This window comes from Heterocephalus glaber, unplaced genomic scaffold, assembly GCF_053883595.1.
Source record: "Heterocephalus glaber isolate CG9 unplaced genomic scaffold, H.glaber_assembly_v1.0 deba00001733, whole genome shotgun sequence".
NCBI lineage: Eukaryota > Metazoa > Chordata > Mammalia > Rodentia > Bathyergidae > Heterocephalus > Heterocephalus glaber.
Genome location: NW_028258444.1, coordinates 10,184,200 through 10,210,563, shown reverse-complemented (window position 1 = coordinate 10,210,563; position 26,364 = coordinate 10,184,200). Strand labels below are relative to the sequence as shown.

The 26,364-nt window shown below is 36.3% G+C and overlaps 1 protein-coding gene across 4 annotated transcripts in view; it reads right to left on the bottom strand.

The window, feature by feature from the left end:
• The window catches only part of Pdzrn4 (PDZ domain containing ring finger 4), a 390,589-nt gene that overhangs the window by 129,959 nt on the left and 234,266 nt on the right, over window positions 1-26,364 (bottom strand). The window contains exon 1 of one of the 4 annotated variants that reach the window (XM_004874006.3): window positions 25,472-26,355. The exons of the other annotated variants lie outside the window; for them this stretch is intronic. Within the exon in view, the coding sequence (XP_004874063.1) occupies window positions 25,472-25,540 (69 nt within the window). The 5' untranslated portion in view covers window positions 25,541-26,355. Of the gene's footprint in view, window positions 1-25,471; window positions 26,356-26,364 lie in introns of those variants that run through there. 4 annotated transcript variants of the gene reach the window in all.

The following is a 26,364-nucleotide window of genomic DNA, read 5'->3' as shown; positions in this document are numbered from 1 at the left end:
TTCAGAATGCACATTGTTTGAAATTTTCTAAATATTTTGATTCCATGTCTAGACTGGGGTTTCCTTGGACACTGCCAACTGACACAATGACTCCACTGGACAGTATCATGATAGAAATGGTGAGCAGGAGCAGGTGATTCTTCTGTTCACTTGAACTTGAGCTCGTCTATTGTACAGAATTAACCAACACATATGAGTCCATTCTGATTTTTTCTCCAAGGGAGTAGACAGGAAACTCAGAACTGAGTTAATTCTCTTAACACTTGGCTAGACTTCTGAGGACAGCCACTGTGTCTTCTGTTGAGTGTATTTTTCTCATGTTCATGCCAGATCATGCTGGCAATAACTGCTTGACTATTCTGGTTGAACATGGCTGGCACTATGGAGAGTGAAGAACAAAGTAGCCACTTGTGGAAGTAATTGAATGCTATTCTCATGATACCTTGGGGATGCAAATGCAGTCCTCACAATAGATTCACTGTGGAAGCCGTGAGAGGCCTGTTTGCCTTCTATGGCCCAGACCTGCAGGGCTTTCTCCAATTGCTGAGCTCTCAGAATCTACCAGATGTTGGGCCAGAGTGGAGCCTCCTGTTCCATGGAAATAGATAACCCATATCTCATGGAAATAAGATCATTAACTAGGAGAAGGAAAGTATCTGCTATCTTACCAGAAACTGTATCTAAGTCCAGGAGGTTTTTTTTTTTTTTTTTTTTTTTTTAATGACTAGAGAGGAATAGGAAATAAAAATGTACTTTGACATCAAATGCATGTGCATAACCTATAATTTCTGTTTAGACTTAAATATATCACAGTGTTCCCTCTTCTCTGAATTATCAAGGGAGTTACTTGCTGAATATAAATGTGATGGTCACTGCAAAATACTTTTTCATATGCTTCTTTGTGTTTGTTTTGTTTACCTTGCTTTATAAGGTGCTGAGTTCTCATTTGCTTATTTAAAAAGATTAAGTGGTTTATAGCCACAATAAAGAAGGCATTGTAATTAATATTGTGAAAGAAAAGAAAAGAAGCTAAGACAGGGCTCCTGCTTTCAAGGAGAGTATGACCTAAGGATAAACCCACACAATCCGAACAACTGTAAAAAAGGCTCCATTCCAAGACAGATAAACCACAATGGCCCAGACATAGAGCAAGCATAACAGAAGAACTGGAGTGTGCTCTCAGCTTCCAGGGAGAGGAGGTCTCCCGGAGGGGGAGAATATGTTTCCAGCAGAGAACATACAATGGGCTGAGTTCAAAATGAACTTAGATGTCAGCCAGTGGTCTAATTTGGCAATGTGTAGATTTGGTAGAAGCTGAAAACATTGCTTAAAAGAAAGATAAATTTGATTATAGTAGTATAATCTTAAAACGTTTGCTAATGGCACTTGATTTTACAGATCACTGTGATTTTACGAATAACTCGGAGGTACTGAAAATTTTTGAGCTATTATTTAAGAACATGTACAGTATGTGGCAGTGGGATGTCAAAACATCACAGGTGGTATATGTCACTGACAGAAATGATCTCAGGAGTCAGGTTTTCTATTCCTTAACCTTGGCCTGAGGAAACTAGGATGTGCCCCCAGTCTGGTATTAGACAGAACTCACATGCTTTCACGTCTAGCCAATTTTTCTTGTTAATACCAAGACTATTACTAAATTATTGTAATTCTTGTGTTTTCTTGTATGATGGTTTTCTAGGAAAAAAAAAAGGAATAATTACTGCTACAAAGTTGCATTCATCAATTTTATTGTGATGTGTTGTTCTCTTTATTACAAAGAAAACTTCATCCCTAAAATTCATTTTTTTACTTCATTTGTCAAAGCCTGACATTAATCAATATTCTGCTTTGCTCTCAGAGGCTGTCAAGACAAAATATTGGAATCCAGGCAGGGTCACTCCCTAGGTCACTACGCACATATCCTTGAAAACAATCTAGCAACTTTCCTGAAGAAATGACTAAGTGGTCCCCAATTTTTTACCTGGATAGATTCATTTGTTTTACTCAGAGAGATTAGCAGCATCTTGTGACTAATGATCAATGACTTCCAAACCATGTCAATACCTTTTTAGAGTTAAAGCATAATGAAAACTTAATGAAGGCTTCCTGGTACATTAACTTTCTATGAGAAATATACCTAAGAAATGCACGCTCAGCAGCTGAGCGACTCCATCTGAGTTTTATAGGTATCCTTGACTAACTTAACAATTTAGTTACACAAACACTGAGTATCTACTTTGTTAAAAGCCTTGTATTGAGCAATTCTGTGGGATACAAAAGTGATATATGAAGTGAAGATGTTCCTCAAGGACCCTCTTGTAGAGATGTTAATTTACTTTTATTTAATCCTGAATAGATTTGGAAATCAAGTTCTGAGAATAACTTAAACTACTGATTGGTAGAGAAGGCAGACATTGGCCACTTATAGCAGACTGAATATAATCTACATTATTACCAAAGTCTACCTCTTGGGAGCACGATATGAGGTTAATTTTGAATGTTAACTTGACTACCATTTTACAGAGTATCTACTGTAGATAAAACACTGCTCCAAGGGGCTAGAGCTGGAGTGCAGGAGTAAGGCAAAAATGAAAGACACAGGTCTTGTTCTAGAGGAGACAGGCAAATATGTACTTGATTAAAATACAAAACACCTGCTGAAAGTTTAGTAACAGCATCTCAGACAACATTACAGATTTTTGTAAGAGAATCCATTTATTCTATTTAGGTCTCTGAGAAGACATCATGAAGCAGGTAGCATTTAAATTGGTTTTGAAGATGAGATAGGATTTTTAAAGGTAAAACTAAGGGAAATAACATATCGATATTAATCCCAACATTTTAAAATGTTTTATGTAAGCAAAATCTGGTTAATAGACACAAATATCAAAGAAATGCTGGGAGGGGGACAGCACATAGGGATTTGGATGCCATAGTCCCTTCTCTTCCTTTAGGGAGCTTATGCAGCTCAGCACTTGTCCTGTGTTGCCCTGTTTGCACTCATCCAATGGCTAGGGTCTTTATATAGGTCAAAGGAAAGTGCTCCATTTTTTATATCAGAAGCCTACAGAGCACTATCCAGTGTAGAGGAAGAGTTAGAGAGCTTGGCAGAATACAGTTACAGAAGAAGAGTGTATGTGAAAGAGTCAAGTGAACAATTAGAAACTCTAGTGACCCCTCAGTCCCTTAGTCCAGCACCATAAAGGTGTCCTCCTATTCATAATTGAGGCCATGAACTTAGTCAGCTCGGGTTATCTATGCATTTCACAGATCACTCTACTCTTTCCTCCTCATGAAAGTACAGGTTTAGCAGAATGCTCCAGAAAGACAGAGATGACTATAAGAGAACTCTGTCTCTCTGTATATGTAATATGTCATCATATTAATGTAATATCACATATAATTTGTGGATGTTAAGGACCCTTATAAAATTGTTAGTGATATATTACTTGCAAGAGACTTCACAACTTCTAAGACATTATATATTTCAAAAATTTGTTGACATAGTCAGCAGGTATCTAAACCAGTTGCTTGTCCAATCTTGCCTTCAGGTATGCTTTAAGAAGACTAGTACAGACACTTTGCTCCTTTTTTCCCCTCAAAATCAAGTCCAAGTGAATTCATCTGTGAATAATTCACTTATCTCCAATCTTTTTATAGCAAGTGTCAATTCCAGTATGTGAAAAATTACGTATTCAATAGTTTGAAGCCAGTTGAGTATGTTTATTTTTGTTAACTGAAAAACTAAAACTTTTAAAGACTCTATGTTTATATGTAATATTATAAAAACTAGCATGTATATACTTTTACCTATTCTTAATAACTAAGTATTTCAATAGTAACACATTTATTCAATCCAGGAATAAATTCTTGTCAAAGCTGCAACTAATATATAAACAAAAGGCAACAGTAAAACATGCTCCATGCAGGATGTGTTTATGGTATCCTGACAAAAAGTGTATAAATAGGGAAAATTGACCACATTCACAAGAGCCTAATGAAGCAGAACTAACATCTCCCACACATTATCTGTCAGGTTGGAAACAATGGCGATTTCTGGAATTCATGTAGAATAGCTTTGTCCAAGTCATATCTTCTGGAACAAAGATCACTTTTCACTCCTTCAGTCAAAAAAGTAAAGCTGTTATTGTTCCAGAAGTTTTCCTTTTTCTTAAACTAATGTTAATTTAAAGCACATTTTACTCCCCCTCTGAATGTAGGTAATGCAGAACTATGTTGTCTACAAAATCCATTTGTTTCATGTGCTGTGGCACGTGAGGTACGTTTAATTGATGTTTATTGCAAAGCAAAGTGATTTATATGGTATAATAGGTATTCACAACTTACAGCCTTGTTGTTCATAACAGCTTCTTGAAGTAACAGAATCTTGGAGTGCATAAGTCTATCCATAGGGGTTACTAAAACATTGCATCTCCTTAGCCATGGAATCTGATTCAGCCACAATCAGGATGAATAATCAAGCCCCAGTGAAGGCTTCTATGGCTACGTCTGCTAATGGCTAATGGAAAGTGTGCAGTAGATGAGAAGGCTTAAATATGACACAGATTTTAGATAAAAGCATGCTTCCAATTTCTGGATGTTCATTTATATTTCTGCAAGCTGCATTACTGTACTGGCCAAAAGAGGCATATGGTGCTTCAACTACTTTCTAAGCTGCACATTTTTAACTTGTACATAGAAACACATTTTAAAATTTATTACATCAGCCTGGATTATATGCCAGGTCTCAATACTCTTCTTTAGTACATCTTCATGTTGTTGTGAAGTATTGGTGTAAAAGGTCAGGTAGACAGACCTCCCAGACATACTAAAAAAAGTAATAGAAACAAACAAACCAGCCTTACTCCTTTCTGAGAGTGGCTCCCTGGACACAATACCTCTCACTAGGCTCCAACTCCTAAATGTTCCACCACAGGAGCCATTAAAGGACACAGTGAAACCTTATCCAAACCTCGCATGTTCACTGCTCTTCCAAAAAACCTTTGAGCGTTTCTAATTGCACACAAATGAAAATGTGCCCTTCACAGCCTGGCACTAAAGATCTCTCATGATCGACTCATTCCTAGTTTGTGGTCCATTAATCATCTTGCCTTTCCCAAAGTTTGCCTTCTAACTCCCTCTAAATTTCCCAAACTCTGACTCTTTGCTTTTACTATCTTTATGGCCAGGATGCTATGTCACCAGTCTGTGTTGTTTGATCGATGTTCAAGGAAAAGCTTGACTCCAATGTTCTCCAGGAGGATTTGCTGTGACTTCCTTTGTCAGCGGCCCTCCTCTGGTCAGAAGTTGCATTTTGTCTCTATACATTCTGAAAACATTACTCCCCCTGAAGGTCAAGGTTCCTATCTTACTCACCTTTACAGCCTCCTATGTTAGCATGATAGTACCTAGAATACACTCAATAAACTTGGGGATTTAATTGGACTGTCACTATCAAACCCTGGGTTAATTTACTATTCTTGTTACCAAAAAGTCACTAATGTGTTTCAGTTATTTACAAGAGATACATTTTAAACTTGAAAATTTCATTATTTTAATCTAAATCAAATCTCATGTTTCTGACATTGGTGCAATTAAAATAAGCATAGATGGAAAAGGTTTGGGTTCCCTAGAAATTATAGTGATAAGCGCATGACTGAAATTAATACAAAAAGCCAGTCATTTTATTCCACTATAGCTAAAAAAGGGAGGAGAAAGAGGTTATTCATTGTTTCGTAGCTTAAAAGTTTAAATGTTTCAATGTTCACTAGAAAAGATGAAAAAAAAAGTTTGAAATTTAACTAACCTTTCCTGCTGTGGACAATTTAGTTTGCATTGTTTACTGTACTCTTATTTCACTTTAGAAAACAACCTGAAACAAAGTGCATCTGGGAAAAATGTAGCCAATACTTTTGAGAACAGATATTTTTCTGAAACATAGTATTTTTGGTTGCATACATTGCACCCAAGTTAAACTTTCATAATAGAAGCAGCATAATTCAGAAGCATACTATTTGTATTATATTCAAATTAGTCAATTTCCATACTTCTTGGAGGGTCAACCTTTTGCCTGGCAGTAGACTTGGTGCCATGGGATCAATAAGGATTAAAAGATAGAGGAAAACAATGCGTTTATATGTGAACAATTAGACACGGATCCCACAGAGTGAGAGATAATATGAGGTATAATCAGATGCCAAAGCCTTTAGCACAGACAAAGCCTCGGTGAACTAAAAGAAAACAATTCCTCTCAGCTGGTGAGAGCTTTGTGGCGAATACACTCCCCTTTGCCTACATAGGATGATAGAAACGTAGGCATGATATTTGGTTCTGTCTTCTCTTTCTACTTTTCCATCCATTCACTGTTAAGAAGTAATAATTCTTAATCCTTTAAAATTTTTCTCACATTCCTATTTTATCTGGGACATTTGCTCCCATGTTATCTGGGATCTTACTGTTACACTGTATTTCGGAGTCCCCTCAATTTTGTAATAAGTTATTATTTTCTCAAATTTCCCTGTGCTGCTCCTTGGGCACACTATTTAGCCTGCTCACCTGACCCAGTAACTGAATTGTCTGGTTAGTTCACTTCAAACACCAGTCATAACATCTAAGAGGCCCTCCACAACAGGCTTTTAAAAATTAATTTACATGCATCCAATCCCCATATTATATGCCAGGCACTAATCTAGGCATTGGTATATTATTTTCACTGAAAGATGTATTTTCTTAATACGGGAAGAACTTCAAAAGTGGGTTAATAACTATCATTTTGGAGTAACTCTCTTACCTCAGCTGATTTTCTTCTTTACCAAATGTGAAAACATGCTTGGCCTTCTTAGATCACAGAGTATCTGGGAAACTTAAACATAACGAAGAGCACTGAAAATGTTTTGAAATCTCTAAATCAAAAAAGAACCTTTAACATCTATATAGATTTTTTAGTTATTTTGGAAAGAAATACGGTCAACTAACATGAGCAGAGAGATATCGGTTCCAAATAAGGTGAAATGTGGAAGGCTTTCAACAGTGGTGTTTTCTGAGCTGAGGGCAATTGATATAACTGGTCCCTGGGCTTTATCCATCAGTCAATGGGGAATCTGTCACTAAAGGCTTCTGAGCAGAGAAGTCAGATCATCAGTGCACCGGCAGGAGGGTGGACAATGGCTTGAAGTATAGGAACGGAAGCAAAGAGATAGGTCAGGAGCTGCAAGAAAATATGGGTTCAATAAATCCAGATTAGTGGTAAGGAAAGGAGGACTGAAGGTTAGAGAAATATTGCAGGAGAGGAACTCCAGATTTTGGCAAGTTGTATGGAGGTGTGTGTGTGTGTGTGTGTGTATGTGCGCGCACATGTGTGAATGTGTGTGTGGGTGGGGGTTTAGAGACAGGTAAAGGACTCAGATGAGTAGACAAAGATTCCCTAATTAGGATTTACAGTGAGTGAATAGCTTGTATAACTTTTACCAGGGAAGAAAATAAATTTCTATTAAAAGGAGCTGGGTTTGATACTGAATGGTAAGTCTAAAAACTTATCTTGGAGTAAATACTGAATACATGTGAAATAATACTAGTATTATAGAAAGTATTATTAGAACTAAAATGCGCTAAGTGCCTTGAAGAAACAACACTTCTTCAAAGGATTTCTCAGATTAATTTGCATGATGGGACAGAATCTTAAGATTGAGGAGATATAGTACAAATTGCTACTCCAATTATACTTTTGATAATATTGTTATTTTATTTAATTTTTACTGCTATAGTTGAAAGGGGAACTGATTTTTCAGAATTTTCTGAAAAGAAATTTTTTTTGAGGTCTGAAATGCATTTGTTTTGTAGTTAGATTAAACGGGTTCATTCTTTATTTCTACTGCTAGATTATAATGACTCAGATTTCAGGTTTTCTTGACCTGTAAGTTGTAAAATAAGATTGTCATTTCTGTAAAAGATCAATGCCAGCATTATTTACTTAACACTGTTATCTAAGGCAGTTCTTTTAGTGTCTTAGTTTCTAAGCCTCCTTCATGTGGACTGTTTTTTTATATGTGCTTTTTGAGTTTATATTTTATTTCAGTCCTCAAAGAAACATTAAATGTTTAAGCAAAATATATTCTCTTCCAAAAGGAAACTCCATAGGGACATTTTAAATGCCAGGGGAGAATAAGACTTGAACTACAGACTTTAAGGTTTTAAGGCAACAATTCAAAAGCACTGGATAGGATACCTTGAGAATTTCTAGACCTACACTGTCCAATACATTGGCAACTAACAACATGTAACTAGGAAATTTAAATTAGCTTTAGTTAATAAAACCAAAAGTTCACTTCCTAGTGAACTGGGCATATTTCAACTACTTAATAGCTATATTTAGCTAGTGGCTACTGTACTTGGTGACACAGATATAGAATATTTCCATTATCACAGAAATTTCTCTCATTGCTGGCTGAGTCCATTTTTTACATAAATGAAAGGACCTGCCTCCAGTTTGATGAGTTCTATTTGCCCCACAGTTACTCCAAGTATTTGTATAGCATATGATCATTAATACTGTGGAAAATGTGGACCAGCTTGGCCACAGCCAGTGTGACAGCTGTTCACAGAAACATCCTACGGGCAAAGTCCCAGAATAGCTCCTGTCATCCTTGTGACCAAGGTCAATACCGAAGAATGTTTCTTACTTTTCTGTGTCTCTCAAGAGACCATATTACCCATAGCATTCAAATTACCCCATATAGCTCTGTGAAATCAAGGAAATTAATCCTAAAATAATTTATTTCATATTATTGGGTTAAATTTATTTCATATTAAAATTTGTACAATGTAAAATATATTTATATATATATATATATATATATATATATATCTACATCTCTTTCAAAAATATGACACTATCATGTCTCCAAAGAGACAAGTCTCAAGTGCACACTTTTTCCTCTAACTCAAACATGGGACCCTCAGGAGAAATGAGGGGTAGAGGCCTAAACCTACTAGCTGCTAATGGGTAGGTTTTATTTTTTTTCTCCAAACACATTAAATAATGTAATTAAACAAATGGTTTGTGAACATTGCAGAAATATCTTGCTGTTTTGCAATTTGTTGAACACAAAGATAATACTCAGTAGATCCAAGAAAAACCTAGGATGATTAGGCCTTCCAAAATCATTATAGTTTTGGCTTCAATTTACAATAATGGTCAATTTAATTATCGGCTATCAAAGAATATAAAATGAGCCATTATGACAGCTCATCAGAAGGAAAAACCTAATATGGAAAGCATCTGATCTAATTGATTCTAGTACTGAGAATTCACTGAAATAACTCCTGACTATAAACAATGTTGCAGCTATTAAATTCATCTTATAAAGATTAAACATTTCAGGAGATTGAATTTTAAAGCATGCTGAATGTGTCTTTATAAACTGGAGATTCTGTTTAGTAAACCTAGCTAATTAAAGCACTTAATAAATGGGAAAACCCCCTACTCTGCATCTCTTGTTGGTGCCAGAGAATTCTCATTTGCTCTTTCAGAGAACTAATCAATTGAAGGGCACATTTTTCTTCTCTTTGTTCTTTCCTATCAATTTTAATGGGTACAGAGCATCAGTCACAGAAAATGTAATGGGACAAGAAGATGAATGAGTGCATTTGAAACCACTTGTCAAAGGACAGAAAACATCCTGATGAGGTGACCGTGGCTGCTCGAGAGTTCAACAATACGGCCTGGACAATGTTTAGTAAGTGCAACTACATCGCTACATGATGTGGTATTAGCACTCAGCAAAATCAATCTCCCGATACAATTCATCACATCTGAGCAGGTCAGACTTTCAAAGTCACATTCTCAAAACATGCTCCAATGATACCCTTAATTCCAGAAAATGATTTAAACTAACAACAAAATGGACAAAGAGAAGAACAGTCTAACCTTATGGAGCCTGACCTTGTCTCATATGTGATTAAAATTGCTTTGGAGGGAAAATTTTATTATGGCTTAGAAATTATGTCCATATATTACAAGATAAATTGGTGTATGCACTAAATGCTGAGCACTGAGGTCCTGTTTTCAGAACCAAGGCATCAGCTCCCCCCAGTGCTGGGGCACTGGCTGCTGTTTCCCAGCTTTGTCCTACTCTTTGGGCTGCCCTGAGCCAAAGGCAGTCACCTGGTTTAACGCTGTGTCTACTCCCCAAGGACAACCATGTCCAAAGATTAGACAATGGGGAAGTGCAAAGGCGTGGTTGCTTTGTCTGGCTTAGGACAACTCTGGAGGGCCATCCTAGCCACACAGCTCTCCCTGTGATCAGCTGCAGTGTCTGTGAAGACTGCATCCCAGTTCTACATTCTCTTCTGCCTAATCCTGCTTCCTCCACCCCCTGCCTAGTGGTGTTGAGACAATTCCCCAGCTTCTCATAGGAAAATGTCTGTTTCAGAGACTGTTTGGGGAACTACCTAACCTAGACACTATATATAATCAAAAGGCTTTGCAGTCACAGGAAATTAAGGTCATATAAATGCTGATCTAAATGAAATAATTATGGATTTCTGGGTTCACAATTATTAAGTAATGTACTATTACTTTGTTAGGATGTACACAAAGAGATGTTTCTATTTAGTTTTTTAAAAAACTGAAAATGCATCACATTTAATAGTTGAAGTATGGAGTTTGATACTAATGGCTCTCTATACACATATGTAATCTAGTAACTAAAGTATATTAACACATTCAAAGCTAGGAAGTTTTAGGAATCATGGTTTCCTTTCTGGGAGACTCAAGGTGATATGTTCACTCATTGTTTCTTAGTTATGACTACTATAATATTATTAATAATAATATGTAGTCCTGTACAGTCTCACTGTGTAAGTTTCAAGGTAAGAGTTTGTTTCCTGTAAAACAGATCACTGTTCTAGGAGAGAATGTGCTTACTGCTCTTATGGAAATATCTATTTTTTTCCTAAAACATTTTTCATTCATTAGTATTTTCAAGTTTTTCATACTGTACACATTTCTTAAAACACATGATACCAGCAGCAACTGAAAATGAATGTCAGAATTGGTACACATGTGTTATCTAACTCAAGGTAACCGACATATGTGGCGAACCCCACAGCCCATTTTGCTCCACGGTGTGACCTGTGCTCAGCTACGCCCACAGTAGGGATTGTGTGTCCTCACATTGTCGTCTGTAAGCATCCTAGTGTTCATTCCTTAGGCTGAAGTGTCAATACATCACATATTACTTGTTTTAGCAAAGCAGTATATTTTCTGTATTTAATGATAAAAAAGTTAACTTAGTTTTAAAAAATTTATTTGCAACTACACTTTATGCATTCGGCACTATGGTTTGTCGCCTCCCAAGCTGAGGTCCCATCAGCATTGCCCAAGGCTGTCTCCACATACTGAAGTATTCTTTTGAAATAAAGTACTCACTGTGTATAGGAATTTGTATTTTGGAGGTGCTCGATCTATCTACAAAGAAAAATTAGGAATTACTTTATTATAAAATGCTTCTAGAAGTCTTTATTGTGTTTATTTTTTAAAAAGCTGTAATGTTAGACTACTGTGCATGGAGGTAGTTAAGGTGTATCATTATTGTAGTTTAACACTGTGCATGGTAAGACACTTTCCGATCTCACTGTATGTTTTTACTGAATGATCTGCTGCTGTCCCAGGCAAGCATGACTAAAGTTAGGTTCAGCATAGCATGTGGCATCACAGTCTCTTAGCATTTGTTTCATCTGTTTTATTTTCCTGAATACTGTCTGTATCCTTGGCTAAAATAAAACCTGCCCGGCAAAAAAAAAAAAAAAAAAAAAAATAATAATAATATTATGCAGATAGTTCTCTAAGGTCCTGTTATCCATCTCTATCTCTTAACCACATTTTAAAAGCACGAATTATTACAGGATATTAAAAAATGAAACTACACCAATATGAAACATATCAATAGAAGATTCTACACCTGAAATTAATAGGTGTTTTTTCCTCTTGCAGAATTTTCTGTGATTTATAAAACACAGATAATGCTGGGCAGAAAGCTGTGAATACTTCAAAGATGTCAAAGCAAGCTTCAAAGTGAGGAGCCAGTTCTAAAATCATTTTCTGGTTATAGTGAAAAATGAGAATCAGAAATTTGTGGTGGGAAAAAGAGGAAAGCACTTGGGAGCAGTCATTAACACATTGATCATATTGTTCTGGGGTGCACTAAAAATACCACTAGGAGACACAGCAATCACGTCCATCAGACACAAACAAAGTGACAATTACTCAGCAAGGAAACAGTCATCCATCAAGAAGATTATTTGATACAAGTGATAATCTTAGAAACTATAAGGGAGGCTGTTTATGTATACCAGTTATGCTAAATGCTTTTATTATTATTAGTTTTAGTCAGTTAAGAAATCACACTTTCATCTCCCTGAAATCCAGGACCTAGTTACTTTGCTTTCAAGTGAAGGGAGCGACAGGATAAAACATATGTAAAAAACAAAATGTTTTAAAATAAATTTCTATTTAACTTAATTTTGACAACTTTTTGATATAATTAGTATCCAAATCAATCTCATAAACCTGCAAAAGAATAATCACAGATTAAAATATATCTGTTCATAATATACTATACATTGAAACATTAGGCAAATGAATCTGTAATATTTATACATTTGTTGAGGTCATTGCTATTGATTGGTGACATTTTGCATTAAAATGTAGAACTAGAAAAAACTAAATTAAGCTATTTAATTTTTGCCAATTCAAGAACAGTCATTTTCTCAATTTTTTGAATCTACATTTCATCCACAATGAAGTTTGATTATACTAAATGGAAATATGAGGTGAATTCAGGTCTTTATGCATAGGGGGGCAGAAAAGCACTCCAGACAAAAGGGACTTCATGTTGAAAGGTAACAGATACGAAGACTCACATTTTTTTCAAATAGGAAATTATAGTTGAGTTTAGCTAAAATTTGGGATATTAAGAGAGTGTGAGAAAAGACAGCAGATTATGAAGGATGCTTTATGCCAGGCATGGATTTATGGAAAAGTGAGGGAAATGCTTTCAAGCTTTCGTGATCCAATTGTCAATTTTACTAACAGTATTAAATATGATGCAATGTAAAAAAAGTTAAACATTTTTACTTAATATTTACAAATTCTTTTGTTTTCAACAGTGCATATTAGACTCAGGACTTTTACAGTGTTCTACATCCCCAGCCCATTTTATTTTATTTTGAGATAGGATTTTGCTAAGTTGCCCAACTTGAAATCCCCCTGCTTCAGTCTCACAAAGTGTTGAGATCATATCCATATACCACAAAGACTGCACCATGCTTACATTTTACAAAATCTTAAAGGTTAAATTTATCCTCAGGTAGACATACAACATTCATAGATAGTTCTTAAAGTGACCATCATAAATAAGACAGTAAACTATCCCTCCTTCTGTCCTCCCTCCCTTCTTCAGCAGATTTCTCCAGGATCTGGGTAAGATTCTAGACTGACATGGCAAATAAGTTTAGTATTTATTTAGCAATTAATTCAGAGTTCATTTTCATGGGAACAGAGAATTAATCATGGTTAAAAAAAGGTTTTAGAAGCAAAAATTTAACATTAACCTTCTCTGAGTTTTCTATCTGAAGTTATCTGTGGGCCTATGCATAAGGTTTCCCCAAAATCTTAACTGATATTGAGTATATAATAGGAGATTATTTTTATTTTTATTATATTCTTCATGGTTCAAACAATATCCCGGCTGTTAAAGTCATATCTAATAAGTGAAAGAAATACAGCTTTGAAGTACTGGAAAAAATATATTCCTAGTATATTATTAAATTGGATTAGGTTATACATAGAGATTAAAGTTTTAAAACTAATTTTAATGTTTTTCTTAGCCTTCTCTTTCCTTTATATGATCTTAATTGGGATGTTTGGACTTGGAGAAATTATTCTCATTTAGTGCTAGATAATTATGAAACTCAAAGGCATTATCATTACAGACAATTTGGACAATTTCTAGTTTATTTTACAATCTTCATAGTAAGTTCTTTTCTTCCTAAAGAGGTAAATATATAAAATAAATAGTTAAGAGATTTAGTCATAGCTTACTGTTTCAATGATGGTTATAAATCATGCAAAATAAAAAGAAATATCTAGTAAGCTATTTTTATACCAAGTAGCTTATTCCATTGTACAGCATCAAAAGTTACAAAAGGAGAAGACATTTATTAAATCAATAATCAATTCACTTAACCATACTCACAGCATGGTTTTGCTTTATTATATAATACTTCATTATATAATATATTGTTATATAATCACAAATATATAATAAAACGTCCTAATTTAATATACTATTTTAATTTTTCCTTTTCACTAGGAGCAAATAATCATCACTGTGACATCTTGGAGCACTTCATTCTTCTCTCACAGAACCAGTGTTGCTCCTTGCACTATGGTTCTATTACTGAAGCCTGAAGGGCAGGAAACACCCTGAGGGCAGAGACCCATCTTATTGTGCCTTGCTGTCATCTCCATCATGCTCTTTTGTAGACTGGGCTCATTTAGCAGTTTGTCATTCATCCTCTTCTCTGCAAGTCTATATGAGTATTGGATAAGGGTCTAAGGTACCTAAGGATACCAGAGATTAAAGACAGGGCTTTGTCCTCCAGAGATTAAGAAACCATGAAAAACAAAACAAACAGAAAAAACAAATGGCTGCAGGTCTTGAGATAAAGTCCTGATATTCTGGGTCCAAATACATCTGGGTTATGATATCCTCGATCTTGGCCAAGAGGTCAGGGAGGGGGCATGCAGGAGCATTGAAGGTAGGGTAAAGAGTGGGTGTTTGTTTGTTTTGAGAAAAGAAATGATCATTTTGTAGGTCAATTCTAAGATTTAATCCCCCCCATATCTTATTGTTTCTGACATTAGGATATAGTTTGCAATCAATATGCATATTAAAATAGTCAAATTAAAATATACTTGTCAACTCTGCCCTCCCCCAAAGTGTGCTTACTACGATCTTGACCCTTACAATGAAGGCATATTGCATATTGTAAAATAGTTGCAATCTTCAAAATCATGAAGCCAGCAATAGAGTTTCTTTAAATATGTTGTTTTCAAAGAGATCCCAGATGATGTTGGGGAAAAGAATGAAGATTTCTTTAATGAATGCAGTTGTCACTATGTCCCCACTCCTATTCTTTGACTCAATCTGTACTAAATACTTGCTCTGCATCAGATACTGTCTGAGATGGTAAAGCTCCTGAGATACAAAACTCAACACAAAGACAGGACATCTGGCCACATTTCATGTTGTGAATATTATTGAAAGGAAGTGCTGGCAGGAGTGAATCGCTCTGTCATAGGTTCAGAGAAGACCTCACAGAGGCCAAGCCTTGAACTGAGTCATTAGGAACTCAGGTTTTTAGGCATGTAGAGGTGGAAAAGAACTCTAGGTAACAAGGACTTTGTGTTGAAAGGTAAGAGATGCAAGGACTCATGTTATTTGGAAATAGGAAATTATAGTGGAGTTGGCTAAAATTTGGGATGTTAAGAGTGTGAGAAAAGACAGCAGATTATGAAGGGTGCTTTATAGCAGGTACAGATTTACGGAAGTGTGGGGGAAAGACCTTCAAGTCCTCATATGGATGGGCTCTTATCTATGAGATAATTTATCTTAGCTATTGTAATGATAGGGAAAGAGGTAGTGGGGATGACTTTTATGTGTATGTGCTTATGCCAAAAAGAGCTTTTTCTATAAGCCTCTTCAAGGAAAAATTCAAACAGCATCTTTCATTTTTTCAGTATTTATCAGGTTTTCAGTATTTATGGATCACTTCACTAGATACATATGGAGCACTCAAAGGGAATGGGACATAAAATGAACATAGATTTTATCATAAGGCACATATGGTTTGAATTCCAGGCATCCTGCTTGCTATTAATGTGTAACTTGGTTACTTTGTGCCTCAGGTTTTTGCTCTGCAGTATCATCTATCTCCAGGGTCACTGCTAGATTGAAATGAGACCCTAACCGCAGTAGTTGCCATGAAGCTCATGCTTGCAATGTTATGTCCTTTACACATATTATCTCATTTCATCTGCAACAAAATACTGCCAGGTGATAATAATCCATTAAACAAAGGTGAGTAAAGTTAAGCAAATCACAGTGAGAGAGGAAATAAGTGGTGTGACTGCTTGATTAAAACACTTGTGTCCCATGAGCAATGCCATTCCTATGTACTACATCATGTGTGGTGTTTAGCATCACTCCTTGCACTGTAATACCTCATGTTCCAAGTCAGCGTAACATTTTCCCTATTTTCCATGTTGTCTTAACCCAGGTTCACACACACATAGGAGAAACCAGCTACATATCTTATAAATATGAGTCACTAAGGAAATACTGTATATAGCACATTTAAGGAAAAATGAGAAATGTGTCTATTACAGGTCAATTTAGCAAGGCTGTGCTCTTTTAAATAAAGCACTCAGCAAACAAAGTTTACACTACTTTATAATCGAGGTTGACCCCAGATGCTCTTTGATTGCATCCTTAAAGTGTACAAAGCCCCGTAGTGACAATGGCATGGGGTCCAACCACTTGTGCATGAAAACCAAGACTTTCAATTATTACTCTCATCTCATATCCTGCTTTAGTCAGATTATTCTTTCAATTTCCACAAAGTACTTCCTATATATCATCTTTCTATAAATTTGCTTGTATAATACACCCTGCATACCAAACACTTACCTTCAACTGAAAGGGTATGCAGTAATTATGCTGAATTTAAAAATTAACCATGGCTTTTAATGAAGACCATTACAAATAATAATTCCTATTGCATTGTTCCACAAAGTCCCTTCTACCCTTGCTCATATAAGACCATCCTTTCTTTATAATGTTCACTGTGGCAGGGTAATATATTTCCAAATCTGTCTTCCAACAGCTTCTTAGCTTATGCTTCTTTTGTATCCTCTTACTATCAAGCACCAAGGATAAAGCAAATGTGAAGTAATTATTTATGGTTATTCAATAGGAAATACACTTTCCCAAACTTTCCCTACTTTAAGAAGCTAATACATGCATTTTACTATGATTCAGTTAGAGGAAAACACTATCACTGTTACAGTAGTGGTCTTTTTTCCATACATTTATTATTTTGAAGCCATAGCAAATGTTTTAAATGTTCTCTTTGTTCATATATCCTTAAAGAGTGTGTTTTTGTTTTTTGGGTTTTTTTGGTACCAGGGATCAAACTCAAGACCTGGTGCTTTTGAGGCAGGTGGCAGCACCACTGAGCTAAATCCCTGGCCCAAGTGTTTTGTTTTGTTTTGTTTTGTTTTGTTTTTTACAAAAGTACCAAGATAGGGTTGAGAATGGGAGGTTAGTTCAGAAAAAAAAACTAATTTTCACTGAGATGAAAGTTTCCAAATAAATTTTCTACAGTATTTCTATGAAGCTTCATAAAGCAGAAGGAAGGGGGAAAGAAGAAAGCTTTACAAGGGCCCAAACAGCCATAAAGCAAGATTTACAGCTTGTTTTAGAATGGCACAAATTAGCAATTAGATGTTATATGTTGAAACACAGGAGAATACAGGGCTGCTAGCTTTTAAGCTTTTGTTGAAAAAAAAATAATGAACTCTTCATAACACTCCTTTTAAAGCTGGTATTCCACATTGGGGGAGACAGAATTAAGAAAGAAGAAATGAATATAGCTGGAAAGAGACAAAGATGTGACAGGTTATACTGATGGCTTTGGAAATGGTACATTTAGATATAAAAAACACAGCTGCACCTGAATTATCTAGAACTGATAGTGTGTAGACAAAACTACTACCTAGCAGCACCTAAATCCACAGGAGTCACAAAAAGACGATGTTGCAAAATTCTTAAGATGCATACACATCCAAGGATGAATAATGAGAGAAAAGTGTTGAAAAAAAGATTAAATGATTGAGGCAGGCCCTGTTCTGAGCATCCTGCTCACTTTTCCCCATGAATTATAAATGCTTCAGAAGTACAGATCCGTCATAGACCCACAACCTGGGGGCCTCTTTTTGAGTGCCTCGTGATTTAAGTCGGGTGGCTTTCTTAATCATTTAATAAGATTGATTGAATAGCTATTAAATGACTTGTGAAAATTCAATATGTGAAAATCACCTTCCACAAAATGAATGTACTGGACAGTGATTGACTGTTGTGGAAGGATTTTTCACCATCAATTTATCTTCATAGTTCATTACTTAATAACTTGGGAAGTTAAGAAACTACTGTTTGCTAACGATAAGCGGTTCACTTGTTACTAACATAATTGGAAATGAGTAACAAATGTGCATACACTTAATAAATATGCAAATCAGATCATGTATGTTAAAAATATTTTCAGTAAACATTGAAATTAAAGAATTTTCTAATCAGATTATCCCAATTATCCAAAAAGATCCAGGTGAGTTGAAGAGTCCAGTATCTCAGCATACTTATCAGCTAAGTTTTCAACAATGTATCTTACTTAAGCATAATGTGGAACAGGCAAATGTTTTTCTGCACTATTTCATCTAAATAGTTATGCAATTAGAGACAGTTGACCTCTCATACCAAGATCAATCAAATATATGGTAAGAATGTTAACAGTGTATTACTTTTTTTCAATACTAAGGACTGAACCCAGAGCCATGCACATGCTAGGCAAGAGTTCTAGTGCTGAGCTACACACTCAGCCCATTTTTATTTTATTTTGAGAAACAGTCTCATTAAGTTGCCTTACCTGGCCTCCAACTACTAGAGCCTCCCAAGTAGCTGGGATTATTGGCATGCACCAACATATACTGATGAAATATATAATATTCTGATCTTTCTAGTATGGAGAAGTACTTATTAAACTTACCTAAAGAAATTTAAATTATGAAATGTTTGTTTTTATAGAAAGTCTTTTGCATATTAAAAACACTCTAACACTTAAGGTTTTTTTTTCAAAAATCTTGGATAATGGAGATTCTAGTGAGAGACAGATGCTGTATCTTTTAGTCACCACTATCTGAACATAATGGCTTAACATAAGAAATTATCTTATTTTACTTTTTAAAGGAAAAGTAAAGCAACTTTCAATTTTAATAGTCTCAATTTTAAGTAATTTTACATTCAAAGAAGAAAAGGGTAAGAAAAGTTATACTCCAACATGACCAGTAACTCCATATTGGTAATCGTATCTCAACTTCTGCAAAGTATAGTCAACCTTTGCATTGAATCCAGTAATTTCTGGAATATTTTTCCACATCTCTGCACTGAAATGCTGTGATTCTCACCATGCTGAGTTCTCCAGGAAACCAACTCTGAGATAGAGCACATGCAAGACATTTACTAAGAAGCATCCTTTTGTGTAAGGTGGAGGAGAAAGCAGGGCTGGACTGAAATGAGAGGCACCTAAGGACACCTACAGGGAGGTCTTGAGCTCTCAGAGTGTATGAGGTCAGGCTAAGAGGGCCAGAGCCGCCTTTATGCTCCAACCTGTCCCTGCACATGGGCTCCTAGGACAGGAAAGGACCCTGGTAAGGGTGTCTGTACGGCTAAGACAACTCACAGAGGGGTGAGAGCTCAAGCATTCTGCCCACCACATCCCCAGCAAATGAAGCAGCAGATCCTTCCTGAAGAGGGATCTAGTAGTATATCACATATTTCCAAACCCTAAAGAGATCTTGGTTAGTAACTTATGAATCACTCCATTCCATTTGACCTCATTGGTCACTGCCTTTCTAAAACTCTATCCTTTTGTATTCTCCCACCACTTTTTGGTCAATCTCCTTCTCATTCTATAACAAATTTAGGTTTTTTCCTCATTTGTGCTCATAGTCCTTCTCACTTTTTAGGTCTTCTCATTTTTGACACCTGCATGGGTGACCTCATCTAACAGATGCACACATACAAAGGTTTTGTCTTGAGCATTCACTGTTCCACTGTCTAGTGAACGTCACTTAGAGGGAATAAATGACATCAACAGCATTCTTTCCCACTCCAAAACTCATTTCCCTTTTCTAATTTCTTCTTTGTAAACTTTACTCCATCTACCCAGTCTCACAAGTCAGAAGCATAAAGAATTTACTTCTTCACCCTTTCAATTTTTCCTCCATGTACAGTCTTTCTACATTAACATACTCTTTGCAATGACCTCCTAATTGGTTTTCTTTGCATCACCCTAAACTACTGGCAAACACCTACAACAAGCAAATCTATTCTCTTACTTCTTATCAAAGCCTCCCCCCCCAACATAAAAATACAAAAACAAAGAATAAGCAAAAATATCAGCATGAGAGACTCTCTAAGGTTGGGTCTTGCCCTTTCTCAGGGCAAGTCTGGGAGACTGCCTTCCACTTTAGGTTTTAGTGATACTTACTGCTTATGCCTTCCTCACATCCAATCCATTTCCACCTATTTGTTCCCACCTGTCTGCCATCACCATGTACTTTCTAACCCTTCTACATGTGAAAATTCTCTGTGTGTATGTGTCTCTGCTGCCAGACTCTGTGTTTCTCCAAAGCACTGCTCCATGTGTCTTTGAGCTCATCATGGCACAGTTCAGGACTTGACATCTATTAAGAAGTCACAGTTTACAGAAAGTTTATTGAACTGAATCACAGTATAGACTTTAGGGTATCGGATGTCTCTGATATTTTAGGTAAGTCTGATCCTCACAGATGCGATGGACCACAAACCTCATCTTTCCCAACTCCACCCAAAGACTCCTATCCCCACCCCATTCCCTTTTCCTCTCTCTGTATTCCTTTGTGGCCTAATCCTATTCCTAGTGGCCAGTTTTCAAATATAAAAATGTGAGACCAGAAAACATCTAATTGAACCCTTAGCTTACCCAAGTTTGGGGTAGAGAGAAAGGCAGAGTGGTAAGTCCCCTTGCCAGAAGTTAGAATTAGCAGTTTAATTCTGAAGAGGCTATGGATGAACAAGGCATCACAGTGGATCTTGCTGAAGGTCTGCTGGCAGACAGGGCTTAAAGGACAAACTGCACCTGCCCTGCCCTCCAGGTGCTTGCAGTTCAGTCATTCACAAGGGAATACAATGCTAGACAGGCAGACTGGAAAAAGGAACTTTAAAAAGTACAATTAAATGCTACATGGGTTCCAAGGCGAGAAAGGCTATTTTTACCTACAATTGCCAAAATTTCTATGCCCAAGATGATGTTTGAAGAACTGGTGATGGAAAAGAAAGATGGTAAAGCTGAATATAGAGTGTTCCACAGAAGCAGAAGAAAAAGAGCTGAGTTGCAAGGAGATAAATTGAGAGGTTGTCAAAAAAAAGGGAGAAAAGGTCTGGAGGGCTAACAAATTGCATTGAGGGAAGGTCAGAGAAAGAAAATCATAAGGGACCCTGGGGTTAGTTGAGAAGGGCTTCCAATGCTGGAATAAGAAATTTTCACTTCATTTTATAGTAATTGGGAGCCATTAATATTTTCTAGAAAATCATTCCAGCAGCAGCAATCAAGGTGGACCAGACCACTGACAAATCTAAAAAGGAAAAGTTCTCAGCACGGCAGCAGAGTGAATATAGAAGCTGCGATTGTGGGAAGGCAGAAACTGAAGCTTAAGAATGTGCAGAAGTAAAATATCCAAGAAGGCCACTGTGTGAACAGAGAAATCAGAAGGGTCCCTTTTCATTCAGTGTTTCTGAGTTCGGCTGAAAGCCAGCAGGGTGAGACTTCCCTAGAGCAAACGCAGGCAGGGAAAGAATGGTGTTTAGAGGAAGGGGTGAAGAGCTTAGGAGTTGAGCTTCCATACTTTGAGACAAAATAAATTTCTGAAGAATCTAGGATAAGACCTGAATGGAAATTACACAAAATTCAAAAGATATTATAGAAAAGAGGAGACCTGTTTAAAAATTATGAGAAGGTATTATTTAACTTCTTACTGGTTTTGTGAGCATTAAACAAGGTGATGTTTTGGGACAAAGTGCCCAGTGTGGTGCCTAAAATATAGTAACTCTTCACTATTAATGGAGGCCAATGTTTTTGTTGTTGTTACATTTGATACAGGTTCTGTTCCACTTTACGTTACTGACTCAAGGATGCATGTGGTGGGGAGACCTCGAAGCTGCACTCAACCATTCAAATTAACAAATCCACTCTGACTTGGGCAACAGCATCAACACGGAGGAGAAGAGAGTCTCAAGCAGTGATACTGCTTGTGAAACCTGTGCTGTTCTACTTCTGGCTGGTCCGACTCTGACACTGAGGCAAATGGATTTCTTTTCTCTAATTTAGCAAGTGAAGAACAGAATCTTGCATTATTACATTGCAGGATTTAAATTAAATCCTACAAACACTTTTATATTAACAGCCTGAACTTTTCAATACTTCCCCCTGATTTTAACACATTATTGCACACCAATGAATGTCCCACTGCTAATTTTTACTATTTGATCAACCAAAGAGTTTCATTTGATTTACCTGAAAAAATTAGACTAAAAAGTCATTATATTTAGGTATTACTATATCATCTCAGCCCCAAATAATCTCTTGATAAGTCAGAAATGCCTCTCAAGCTATTGTAGCTCTTGTAGTCCAGGTGTTATTCAATTAGATTACTATGAAACAAGCAATTCAGTTCATGTCAATAGAAGGGCATTGTTCAAATTACCCACTTATTAATTCTTAAGTGGTTAATAAATAACCTACTTTGAATAAAATAAATCACTGTAGAAAACAGTTGTGTCCATGGCACATATAAAAGTTGATAGACACATAAAGATACACAGAAACTGGTCTGCATGAGAGTTATTGGATCCACCCAAACCCTAGATGCTTGTACTTGTGTTCATGCTGGATCCTGATTGGTCCAACTCCTGCGGAAATTAATTTTCTTGAGGTGGCATTCCATCTCTTTTGCAAACCAAAAGTCTCAGCTCCTCTATAGGAGAAAAAAAATATAAACTTGACCTCATTTCACCCCTAAGTACATCATTCTGATTGTTTCACTAGACTCCTTGGTGAGCATATTTGAGTTTGTTTACTGCAGTTATAAACCTGAAACTGTATTCCACTTGCCCTGTATTATCAGGTCACAAAATAGAGAAAGAAAATGTGCAAAAAGTTCAGTCTCACAATGACTGTATTATAAACACTTTGCTGTTGGGCATGCCTTTAGTATTCACTGCTAATTTTGTATTATAAGATCCCCTGGTATACTTTAATTTACCTTTACTCTTATAAAATAACAACCAAGGAAACAAAAAATCAGATGATGTGAGAATTACAAGTGGATAAACAGGATCTGGGCAATCAAGTGTTACTATTTGTGTGAACAGATTCATTTTTTAATACACCAGCTAGAAATACTCAGCCTTCCGATCTTAAGCCCTTTTGTAAACAGTATCTTCTCTTATGGGGGCAGCTGAGTGCCCTCCTGAACACCTGGCTAAGAACATGCTCACTTTCATGTGTGCTCTGAGCTGCCTTTCCTCTCAATAAAAATAGAAACTAGTTTGCAGCACCACACAGGGATGTGGTGTATTATATGAGCCTATCATCGCTTTCCTTTGATAGCTTATCTATTCCATTAACTCAATAAAGTAGAAGGCAAAGCTGGGGACAAACTGTAGGAGGGTTCCTCTTGGAAAACACATGCAAAATCTTTAAGCTGGAGCTTTAACTTATCTAATAAAAGCCAGTTAAGTGGAAGTTAATACTTCATTTTTGGGTCCCCTTTATTAAAGATCGTAAGTACTGCAGCCCAGGAGTAGAGAACTATATGGAGGAGTATAGGTAGAGGCAATAAAGAATATATGGCTTAATCTATTTTCTCAAGATTTAGGAAGCACTTACAGGCAAAACTCACAGACTAGCATTTTAAAAATCCACAACAAAGGCTTCTGCTCCTTAGCAGATACAGTGGCTTTTTTCTGAGTGCAGTAATCCTGCTGGATTTCTTAGTAGAATATAAACAGCTTAACCTAGGCATAATCAGGGGACACCAGCTACCACTTTTGCCATATTATACTTTTATATCACTTAGTAATTCAGAGAAAAAATAGATTGCTAAATGCACTCTGCTGCACCTTGACTACCCAAAGAAAAACAATACTAGAACTCAAACTCCAATAAGCAAACTAAAGGAAAGTGTTCCACCTAGAGACTGTTTTCATGAATCAAAGTAGACGAGCGCTTATCTAGGAAATGAATATTATTTTAGGCCATCCTCTCAAGTTTGTACTTAAAAAATTAAAAAGAATGAAGCAAAAGGTATTGCCCCCGGTGTAATTAACAATGTTAATTTTCTTTTTCCTCTCTACGGTGATAAAGGAGTCGTTTTTATATTTAATTAATGCAGAGGATCATTTTGGAAACTGGCTAATGAGCCTCTGATCACATTACCATGAAAATGTGCATTAACATTGCAACTGAGGAGGCTGTTTCATGTGTAGCAAATCCACTTTGTAATTAGCCCACTGTGAAATGAATCACGTTGGGGGAAGTGGAGGGAACCAGTAAGCAGTGGGCACTTGGCTACTGCTGGCCACAGACCACCAACGTCCCAAATACCATCTCTCACTAGCAATACTATCTAAAGACAAAAGTAGTCATGTGTTACATCTGGGGCAAACTGGAAGAAGGAAGAAATAAACTTTATTTTGCCAGACAAAACATTTTGCCTTTGAGCATTCACCTCCAGTGAACCTGCTCAGATAAAACAGGAAATTAACAGAATTCTATTAAAACTATGAAACCTGATTATAGTTTTCTTATTTTTATTCTAAGAGCCTTAAGATACCCATTAAAGAGACATGTGAATTTACACACTTTTTTCCAAGTCACAGTACAGATATTTTAATAAGGTCTTAAAATTAATTTTAGTGCTAAGGATAATAAAATTATAAAAAGGATATGAGAACAAATGGTATGAGATTCTTTTATCTCTTTTTAAAGCCAAGACATGTCATATATTTCTTCTTATATAATACAAAAATACCAGGTCTTCCTTTTAAACCAAAGCAAAAATTCCCAATTAATCAAATAATTTCCTCTTGATAACAAGATTTGGCAAGAAACTTTTCCTGTCTATTCAAAATTACTGAGTTCACAGACCTATAAAAATCTCAATATTTATGCAGACAATGATACAATTGGTTTTCAAATGTCAGCATTATTCCAAAATGTCCCTTAAAGGTATCTCAAAATATTACAGACACAGATTTCAGGGCTACTCCTCATACTTGACTGACATCTTGGCAGCAGATACACAAAATGTTAAAAAGAATCCCACAGGAAGTCATCTGAAGGGGGAGTGGCAAGGAAACTGAAAACTGCGACCTAAACCCAAAATAAAGAGCCCCAAACCAGCAAGTCTGCCCTTAGTTCTGAAATGTACTGAAAGAGAAAAACATAAGGCTAGCTAGAATTCATTTCCCATCTTTCAAACAAACACAAAGCCTGGCTGTTTACTTGCTGGTATTAGACCTGCACTCACCTGGGAAACTTCATACAGCAGTTTGTAGTGTTCCTCTCTTTTCTGAAAAGTGCACAAATTGCAGCCCATTCTAAGAAGCAGAGAGAGAGAGCAAATCTTCTAATTTCCCCAGAACTGAAAGGCAAGTGAACTGAAAGGGAATCACCCTCCAGACTTGACTACTGTTTTTCATCAGTCACTTCAGTCCAGAAACACAGACAAACCGCTGTTAGCTGGAAGCATAAGCCAGGGTGGTGTATAGCAGCATGCTCCTCTTCGCTTTCCCTAAGTATCTTGCACTCACGGATACACACAGAGTTTCCAGTCAGTTCATGGCAACACTCCCCCTGTCTCTGCATCAGTGCACATGACTACACAGATTCCAGCTCATGAATATTAATAGTGCCTCATTGATTATTTATGACAGAACATGTTAGCAGGGAGGGGTGTCATAGCTGCTTTTGATGACAGATGAATATTCACTAATTAAGAAGCAAATGTAGTGTGGTTAAACAAAATTCACTTGTGTCAATACCATCTCTGTTTATTAAGGATAGAGGGGTTGTGCACAGGGCATTTCAAAAATGAGCACACACTTAATTCCTCCGTGAATGAAGGTTTTATGTGAATAAGAAATCCTGAAACAGAAATGTACTTAGTTCACATCTCCATGTTTTGCAACAATGAGAAGAAATATTTTCAGCCTTATTAAATGTAGAGGGAAATGAATAGGAGCAATTATTTATATTTAAAAAATAAACCCAGAAGCAGAGGAAAATTTGGGGAGTCTTATGAAAAAGGAACACAAGGTAGGAGGGTATCATTCAGTTTTAATTCTGATCCTGAAAAAATAACAAAATACTTCATATGTAAAGTCTATTACTTACTAAAGAGGAAATAAGGTGTTTTCTCTT